At 36.1% G+C, this 10,298-nt stretch overlaps 1 protein-coding gene across 1 annotated transcript; it reads left to right on the top strand.

The window, feature by feature from the left end:
- Positions 1-1,696: 1,696 nt before the first annotated feature.
- On the top strand, positions 1,697-7,720 carry LOC128863933 (seminal metalloprotease 1-like). The gene is made up of 2 exons (XM_054103360.1): positions 1,697-2,004; positions 6,983-7,720. Exons 1-2 carry the CDS (start codon positions 1,746-1,748, stop codon positions 7,522-7,524), a joined length of 801 nt encoding a protein of 266 aa, XP_053959335.1. The 5' UTR covers positions 1,697-1,745; the 3' UTR covers positions 7,525-7,720.
- Positions 7,721-10,298: the final 2,578 nt, after the last annotated feature.

Here is a 10,298-nt window from a genome sequence, read left to right as displayed (position 1 = left end):
ACGTAAATATCGCGTTATACGAGGGATACCTGTATATGCCTCTCTCGTGGTATATATATGTATATTAGCGCGGGTCGATTTAAAACTCGCTCATTGCTCTGTGAAAATCGTATTCTAGGGATAAAAATAAGAAACTTTGCCGAAGGAACCATACATCTAAAAGGAATTCTAATGTCCCCCAATTTGGGTCGAACGAAAAATCCCTCTTTGACCCATTTAGAGTGCTCCAATCGAGTCCAAATGTATGACCGACCCCCACTAACTTTTGACGGCCGATCCGCCCATGCCAGTGGCACACCCCCTGGAACTCCCCTGGGGGTTTCCCCATACAATCATTTCAAAATATCACCATTTTTGGCCATGAGAAAAGAAACTAAAAAGTTCGACCCAAATTGGGGGACATCAGAATTCATTTTAGAGGTATGGTTCCTTCGGCAAAGTTTCTTATTTTGATCCCTAGAATATGATTTTCACAGAGCAATGGGCGATTTTTTTGCCTCCCCACAAATCGACCCGGCCTAATATATATATATATATACAATTGGTGCGCACACCCTTTTTTGGATGTTTGGTCGAGCTCCTCCTCCTATTTGTGGTGTGCGCCTTGATGTTGTTCCACAAATGGAGGGACCTACAGTTTTAAGCCGACACCGAACTGCACATACTTTTACGAGGAGCTTTTTCATGGCAGAAATACACTCGGAAGTGTGCCATTGCCTGCCGAGGGCGACCGCTATTAATAACACTTTTTTCTTCATTTTGGTCTTTCAGCGAGGCTCGAACCTGTTTTCTCTCTCTCAAATCCGAATGGCAGTCACGCAGCAACCTATTCGGATACGGCGCGAGATATTTTGATTTAGCCACCATTTAGTTTCGACTTTGCATTTCCATTTGTGTCGGCCTTTTCAGAACTCTGGTAAAGGAGTAATATTAAATTCGGAAAAGGTCTTCGACACTTAACTATGGGGATTTATCAAAAAATTATGCTAAAACTTGTTACTGAATCTTTAAGAGTAGAAAATATTGGACTCGTTATATAAGGTGGTGCAGTATGAATCTCCCTATTGGAAGATTTTATAATTTTTCAAAATGTCGTACGTGAATCGTATTTGACACTTATGAACTAGAAAGTTGTAGTAAACATGGAACGCATAAAGGTCAAAATAAAGATTTGCAGCATTCAAAATTATTATTATTTTTTTATTGAATTAAAAGGTTATGTGGATGATTAATTTTGCGCCGCCTACCCACTTAAATTTGAACACAAACCGACTGAATTCCTAAGGCATTGCTTAATGAGTATATAAAAAGTTTTTCCTTTTTTAATTTGTGAATGACTCAGAGCAAATTTTTGTACTTGGGAACGTGCGGTGTCAAATCAATAAGTTAGTTTCTTTGGATACACCAGTTTTTCAACAATCACAAATTATCGGCGTAAAGTATATAAATACTTAAGTATGTATTGCTCATATTGTCTAGTATTATATCAGATTAAATGTTTATTATAAACGTCATTTTCGCAATACTTTATCGTAACGATTTAAAATTGATAAATAAATTTAAAAGCGCCAATGCAAATAAGGGGGCAAGAGAACCGAGGAAGAAGTGGGCTATCTAATCAAGGCCAACGAATTCGCAAATGCAATAAGCCTGTCCGTTGTCTAATTGCAGTGACAGTTACTTTTGTAGACTTGAAACGAACACAAGTGCCGAAGGGATTGATTCAGTGTAGAAATCGATAAAAAATGAGCGAAAAGCGTCTGTTAAGGATTTTGACTTGGCCGTTATTGGGCTTCTTGCTAAGCGTTGATTTTGCTTTTGGAAAGCCAGTGTCTAAATTGGCAGATCCTGAGGAAGCAGCCGGAATGTTTGAAGGTGATATGATGCTGTCGCCAGGGCAAGAACGAATGCTAGAAAGTGGGATACAAGGTAGAAACGGATTGATAGATGAGACTAAACGTTGGCCTAATGGTGTGGTGTACTACAAAGTGGTGGGGGATTTCGGTATGTTGAAAACAATTACGGTGAATAATAATGAAAATTAAATACACAACAAAAAAAAACAAATGGTAGTAAAAGAATTAATTAAATGACCTTAAATAAAACAAAAAAGATTAAATAAAAAACCAATAAAAAACATAAGGCAATGAATTAAATAATTGTAATGAAAATAAAAATAAAATAAAATAAAATAAAATAAAACAAAATAACAAAATAAAATAAAATAAAATAAAATAAAATAAAATAAAATAAAATAAAATAAAATAAAATAAAATAAAATAAAAACAAATAAAAAAAATAAATAAAAATAAAATAAAATAAAATATACCACCCAATTACTTGCTTGAGCACGACTTACAAGCTTTTGACGAAAATTATCGCTAATCGAATATACGAACACTGCGCAATTAACGGCATTTTATGTGAAGAACAGAAAGGTTGCAGGAAGCGCACAATGGGCTGTAAAGATCAGCTTATTATAGACACTGTAATCACAGGGGTATCTCTGCGAAGAAGGCGGAATTTAAGCGTTTATTGACTACAAAAAAGCTTTCGATTCAATGCCGCATGATTGCCTATTAGAAATACTAAGAATATACAAAATCGATGCTGCTACTGTTGCCCTCTTGGGCCGCATAATGAGCAAGTGGAATACAAAACTGGTTCTGAATGGAACTGTTTCAAAACAGATTTCAATCAAACGTAGCATATTCCAAGGGGATGGCTTAAGCCCCTATGGTTCTGCATTGGTCTCAATCTACTTAGCAGGCTTCTCACACCTAAACAAAATGGCTTTATACTAAAAACGGAAGTAAGAGAGCACACGTTCAACCATCTTCTCTTTGTTGACGACTTGAAACTATACGCAAACAAAAAGCAAAAGTTTTATGAACTGACAGATGCCACTAAAGCTTCTAGCGATGACGTGGGAATGGAATTTTGAACAGATAAGTACAAAATAACACACGTGATTAGGGTCAGCTTGATGAATGCGAAGAAAACTACTCAGTAGATCAAAATATTTTTATAGACAACTTGCATAGCAGCGAATTTTATAAATATTTAGGGTTTCTGCAATTTAAAGGAATCAACCACACGCTAGTAAAGCATAGCTTCATTAACAAATTTGAGACACGTTTGAAAGCTGTATTAAAAACGAGTTTGAACAATAGAAATAAATGCAAAGCAATTAATACCGGGGCCATACCTTTTTTGACTTATTGAAACCCTGATACGCACCACTTTCACAAAGTTCCAAAGCCATTACCCTCAAAGCGCTGTGGAAAGAATATCCCTTCCTCGAAACGTTGGTGGGAGAGGAATCATCAATATATCGCGTCTACACTTCTGGCAAACTTTAAAGCTACGTACATACATATTTTCTAAGCAGCGACTCCCATCTATTTAAAGCTCAGTTTGATGGAGCAGAATTTCCCAGTACCTGAGGGGGTTAAATCCCCAGCAGATATGATCGCAGCATGGAAGGCAAAACAATACATGGTGCCCATCCCCATGATCTCGAAATGGAATGGATAGATGCACAATCATCCAATTTATGGTTGAAAAGAGGAAAGTTATTTTCTGAAACAGAAGGTTTCGCAATCGCTATCCAAGACCGAGTTATCCCAACAAGGAATTTCCGAAGGTCGGTGCATGGCGAGGCAATAGAAGATAGATGCCGAAGGTGCGGAATTTACGGTGAAACAATCGACCATTTAATTGCTGGATGTAGCGTACTTGCCCCCCGTGAATATGTCATGAGACATAACAATATAGCAAAGATACTCCACCAAAAACTTGCGATAAAACACGGTCTCTTACAAGCAGAAGTCTTGTATTTTAAATATGAACCAAAGGCAATATTGGAAAATGCAAATTTTAAACTGTACTGGGACATATTTATTTCCACAGATCAAACCGCAGCTGCCAACAAACCTGACATCATCTTGTTCGACAAGATAAATAAAACAATCGAAGTAATCGATATAGCGGTGCCCCTTAATCGCAACATCCAAAGGACATACTCCACCAAAGTATCGAAGTATGCAGCTTTGGCCATAGAACTGAAACGGATGTACAAAGCGAGGGAAGTGAATATAATTCAAATTATTATATCGTCCACTGGATTAGTGCCTAAGCATTGATGTCAAACGCCAGTGGAAGCTAAGGAAGGTGCACATACTACCAATTATCATCTCAGTCCACGGACTAGTGCATAAAAACTTAGCAGACAACGTCAAAACTCTTCAACTCCCAGAATATTTAATTTTCGACATGCAGAAAACAGCTTTACTCAATTCTTGTCATATAGTCCGAAACTTTTTACAGTAAACGTTTTTCTTGTTAGTAAATTTGCTAACTATTTTGTATAATATTTATATATATATTTAATTGTAATATTTTGTGCCTGTTATAAATTATTGGCTTGCAGCTAAGCTGTCGCCAATTAATGTAAAACACTCCTTTTTTGGTATGCAATAAAAAAAAAACAATAAATAAATAAATAAATAAAATAAAATTAAATTAAATTCAATTCAATTAAAGTGAAAAAATTAAAGTAAAAAAAAAAATAAAACAAGTGATGTAAAATTAAAATGAAATTAATAATCTAAGAAAAAAAAACTTAAAGGAATAAAAAAATACATCAAAATTAAAAAAAACTAAAAACAGTAAAAAAATAAATCAAAATTAAAAATATAAAACAATATAATATACAAAAATTAATAGCAGAAGGAATTATGTCTATTTAATAGCTTCATTGAGAAAGCTGTTTTACAAAAGAGTGTGATAATACCCTTATTAACCAAAACTACTTATAAATGTAATGAGCGCGATTGGCTTGAAGAGTTGAATTCAAGTCCGATAAATTAAAAAAAAACAATAGAAAATAACAAAAATTTAACAAAAATTTAGCAAAAATTTAAATAAAATTAGTCTCAGCTAAATTGAATTAAAATAAAACTACATTTATATTCTCTTTGCATGCAATAATTTGATTTATATTATTACATGAAAATATCCAACATGCGCTGTTCTGCTGTTAAGGCAAATTATTTTTTATTTTATTCGAGATTTCATTCGGCAGGAGATAGAGGTTACTTTTTATTATGAGTATTTATCGAGCTTAATGAAACTGAAGGCCTCTTCTATTCACTGCTTCTCTGCTCGCTATCCCGACTAACTTGACGAAAAATTTTCATGCGAAAGCAACAACAAAGTTATCGAGCAAGATTCACCGCTATATAGTACGATTATACCTTATAAAACTGGTATAGTCTGTGTTAGAAAAAAAGAACCGCCATTATTCATGAAGTATAAAAGATGTATACTCAAAAATTTTTTTTAATTGATCAAAACTACGAATCACGATTACTCAATAAATCGTGTAGCCTCGATCGTTGTTGAATATAGCCTGGCATATTCTCGGCATGCTTTGCACCTGCATCGGCAAAGAGGACCAAATTTTGCGAACTTGACGTACGAGTTGCTTTAAATCATGGACTGGCCGTCCGGCAAGATGCGTTTCAATAGTTCCTCACACATTCTCAATGGGGTTGACGTCCGGAGACTGGGAAGGCCATCCCTATACTGTGACCCCATTTCCTTGTTTTTTGTTTCTTAATGTATTTTTCTAATATCAGTGGTTTCTATGATGTGGGACGGTAGGATATGTTTGCCTCCTTCAGTCGTTGTTCGATAGTGTTGATACTCACATATATTCCCTTTTTAGCAGGAATTGTGAGTGGCGTAGTCACGAAGAAGGGGCCAGCTTAAAAAGTTGGAAGATCACTTTATCCTGCTTTTTTGTTGTCAGTCGCTTCAAGCCGCGCTCGAAAAAGTCATTAACATTTTTGTACACCTTATATCTCTGATTCAACATCACAATACACTTTTTTAATATTTTAATTACTTTTGCAGGCGCGGCGTAAGATAATTTCGGCTCTTTCGGATGCGTGCATAAAAATACCGCCTCAAAATGCTTCTCACTCATTTTTGTTAGGTTACGTTTACGAGAAAATATCGAACGACACTAACCTGAGTTAGCACTGGCGTCGTAGCCTTTGAGTGGGACTATTACGCAGCAAAAAGCAGAACGAAATATATCTTGAAGCTACAAGAAAAAAACCTGTTCTTTATTCTGACACAGACTGTATAACTCACTATTTTGACAAACAAATTTTAATTAATTTTTATTATTTTTTATTATTTGCCTGCGCTTTATTTGGCATCAGCCTAAATGCGTAAACTGGGTTGACAGCTTGCGCAAATGACTTTAAGTTCCTTCATAACTTAAGTCATTGAGTAAGTAATTATTTTTACCTATCAAATAGTTATTATTTACTCAATGCTTAAGCCTAAAATCTTTCGAGCAGATTTATGTTGGACATAGAAATCAAAGAGCGGACATTTTTCATTTCCTCGCTTATTTCAGCTTAGTGAAATTGGAATGTGGCGCACATATACAAAAACAGCAAGTTTTTTTTTAAGTATAATTTTTATTTTCAAGACTTGAATAGTAATAGCAAACAGTATTCTAATTGGTGGAACCGTTTTTGATTTGTTGCAGTTTGAAAATAATTTTTAAATTTTTATTAATAAATTTTGCCTTATAAACCAACGTCACCTTTATAAGTTTATGAAATTTATGTCAAAACAAAACCTTCGCGGTGAGATTAGCTTCAAAATATGAAAAACCCTATGCACATCGAAGCATTCTGTGTATGGAGTTATTAGCGTACATAAATAGCTTGGAACTTAATTTTGTTTTCAAATGTAGATATTATTTAAATATATTTAGCAGGAAAAAAATAAATTTATTTAAAGGAATGTTTATATATTTATATATTTAAAAAAAAAAATTAAAAAAAAAAATAAACAATAAAACAATATATTCATGCTAAATTAATTTTCATGGCTTAAAAGAAATATATTCTCTCTCCTCCCCAACACTCCCTTAATTACAAACTCTATTTCATTCTAGATGTGAAACATCGCGAAGCCATTTTGGACGCCATTGAAGCTTTGGAAAAACACACCTGCCTAAAATTTCGCGTGGCCAATGAAACTTCGAAACACTACGTTGCCATCTACTCCAAAACAGGCGGTTGTTACACCGCCGTCGGTTATCAAGCGAAAGTACAGACAATGAATTTGGAAAACTACCCTATCGGCGAGGGCTGCTTTCGGCCGGGCACTATACTGCATGAGTTCATGCATGCGCTTGGGTTTTACCATCAACAAAGCGACAGCGATCGCGATAGTTACATAACGGTACACTACGAGAATATTGTGCCTGGGAAAGAATTTAACTTTGAAAAGTATAAGGGGACAGTTGTGACCGATTTCGATATGGGTTACGATTATGACAGCTGTCTGCATTACCGACCGGGTGCTTTTTCGGTGAATGGTCAAGATACAATCGTACCCCTAGATCTGACTGCGCGGATTGGACAACGTGAATATCTGAGTGAAAAGGACAAAGCTAAGATCAATATTATGTACAAGTGCCCCATATTGATATGATATTGAGGCTAAATTTGGTGCAGAGTCATTTAAGAGCCGGATGCTTCCCATTTTCAAATTATACTACGTAGGAAGTTCCTTTATGAAAAATTAAAAAAAAAAAAAAATGTTTTGTAACGTATTTTTTAAGCCATATTTGTGATAAATTTATTTAATTTCTTATTTTTAAGTTTATTTCTAGTTATGTATTGAATTTATAAATAAATTGCCAATATGAATGATATCATTTTATATTTTTTTGTTTTTTGCGGATGAGGAGGCTAAAAATGCCTAATGCATCATCAAAACTGCCATCGCAGCAATGACATGCCCTTCGTTTGGAAACGTCTCCTACCCTGGAACCGCTTTCAGATTACTTCAGAATGGCGTTCCATCTTTCCTATTACAAGATCTATGCTTGTGTGCCTGCGTCTAGGACCCGCTTTTTATCCGGAGAATTTCTTCCGCGAAACCGCTGCTGATTTCCAATTTTGTACACTCTCGTCGGAAGTCAAGTATCTTGGCGTAGTACAAGACTCCAAGCTCTATAGCTTTTGTTTCCTGAAAATCTATGTTTCGTAAAAAATGGAGTCTCAAGCTACGTGTCGTACTCCGATTGTACAACTTAGTGGTTCTGCCAATTGGCATCACTGGCGCATGCAGAACATGCGCCCGCACTTACTTCGCGTTGATCTTCAAGTTCAATTAATTGCCGCGCAGTGCGCTAATACATACATTGAAGGAAGTAGGCCTCTAGAGACAGTCTCGTTTAGGACATGGTATCATTTTGAGGCAGATTTCCTTTCCTTTTTGAACTTCGTATAGATCTCTCCATCCTCAAACTGAACTTTGAGGGTTGTGCTAGGGAATTCTTTTCAAGTAGGCTGGATTGGAAGAAGAGGAGAGGCTGCACGTACATAGGCACCTCTGTTTTCTCTGACGGATTCAAGATGGAATCTGGAGCTGGAGCGGGGATTTTTTCAAAATCAGTCAATATTTCAGTGCCCTTTACACGGTAGAGATCTAGTAATGTTTTTCAAGCAGAGATCTTCGCGATCCTGCAGGCATGGAAAATGCTTAGGGATCACTGTAGTAAGGCAAAAGTAAATATCTTGTTCGATAGTTAAGCTCCGATCAAGCCTCTGTCGTAGTAATGTTGCAACTTTCTTCAGCTCAACTGCTGTAAAGAGGAGATCAAACGCCTCGAATGAGTAGGAAACATTTGCTTTATTTGGGTTCCAGGGCATAAAAACCTAAAGGGTAATGAAAGTGCCGAAGAGCTTATCAGGAAAGGGTCGAAAGTAACGGTTTCAGTTGTTTCCATTTCAGACATCGGTGTTCCTTTGACCTTTGCTACAAGGAAACTGCACAATTTCTTACTTAAAAAAGTGCAAGACAGCTGGAGTTATGTCTTATTGTGTGCTATCTCAACAGCACTTTGGGAATCCGACATAGACAGAGATTGCCGAACAATTTCTTTGCAAATGGTCTGGTGGCTAGGCCCTTGAAGTTTCTTAGTGTACCTTTCGGGAATAACTTGAGGCAGCTCTCCAGCCTAGATCCGACTGCACTATCCAGCATTTGACGCTCTTATTCCCAACGCATGCATTGGAAAAAGGTGTGTCATCTTCAGCTGCAGAAGAGTGTTCGCATTCCTCTATTTTGAACAGATATTTCTGGAAAAAGCCGTGCCCCGAATGCATTTGAGTTGTATTCAGCCTTCGTGAGGCCTAGCCGTCGATCTGTCGTGTGTTTCTCTTGAGTGATTATTAGATAATAATTCATTTTAATTATTGACTTATCTGCAGTATTTTTAGGTAGAGTGTTCAAAACTTACCTTTGCCACAACTGTAAGAGATATAAAAATTGTCTGCTTTAGTAGAAATGGTAACTGTAGGTTATCATCAAAATATGCACTGGTTTTTATAAGCACTATTTTCTGAAAAATGTCTTTTAGGTCGGCTTTTTCAACTTTAGAGAGTTAGTCGCATCACATAGCCATTCGTTGCTTTAACCTAAATAACAAATAACAATAATCTTTGAGACTGGTTTATAGGGGTCGCTACCACGGGCCAAAGTTTGAGAAATCAATAAATGCTTCCTAAAAATTATTGTACAAAATATTATTTACATATTAAATGATTTCAAAATTGATACATCTTTGCACGCTTTAAATAAATCCAACACCAGTAATGAAAGTTTTTTAGGAAATCGTCAATAACTACAAATAAGAAAATTTTGTAACTATTTTTACTGACGGCTCTAAAGCAAAAAACACTGCCTTTTGCTATCCACAAAGCTCTAGAATATGTCAATCATCAAAAGGGCAAATTCGTTATATGTTCCGATAGTTTTTTCTGCTTAAACGCAGTTGAAAACATACGCAACAGTTCAACAATAACAGTTAAGATCCATGACCGTTTCATTAAATATAGGAAAACAAATTGCTTTGCTCTGGGTACCTGGCCATGTCGGTATTCTTGGTAATAAACAAGCTGATACTGCAGCGAAATACTTTGGATTAGAACGTACTTTTCAATTTGGGACAAACGATAATGCCCGAAAGAAAATATTACGACAACACTCCCACCAAAAGGGACTCACAGAATGGAAAAATTACCTGCATCAATACTCCAGCCAATATGGTCGGATGAAAGCATGCCTGCCGATTGGAATTTAAGTGTGCTCTGCTCAATCCATAAGGAAGGTGATCCTGCAATCTGTGCCAATTGCTGCGGGATTAGTCTTCTAAATATCGCCTATAAGGTTCTAGCGAGGGTATTGTGTGAAAGGCT

The sequence above is a fragment of the Anastrepha ludens genome, chromosome 5 (assembly GCF_028408465.1).
Source record: "Anastrepha ludens isolate Willacy chromosome 5, idAnaLude1.1, whole genome shotgun sequence".
NCBI classification, from domain to species: Eukaryota; Metazoa; Arthropoda; class Insecta; order Diptera; family Tephritidae; genus Anastrepha; species Anastrepha ludens.
Note: the sequence above shows the minus strand (reverse complement) of the source record. Positions and strands in the feature narration are given on the sequence as shown.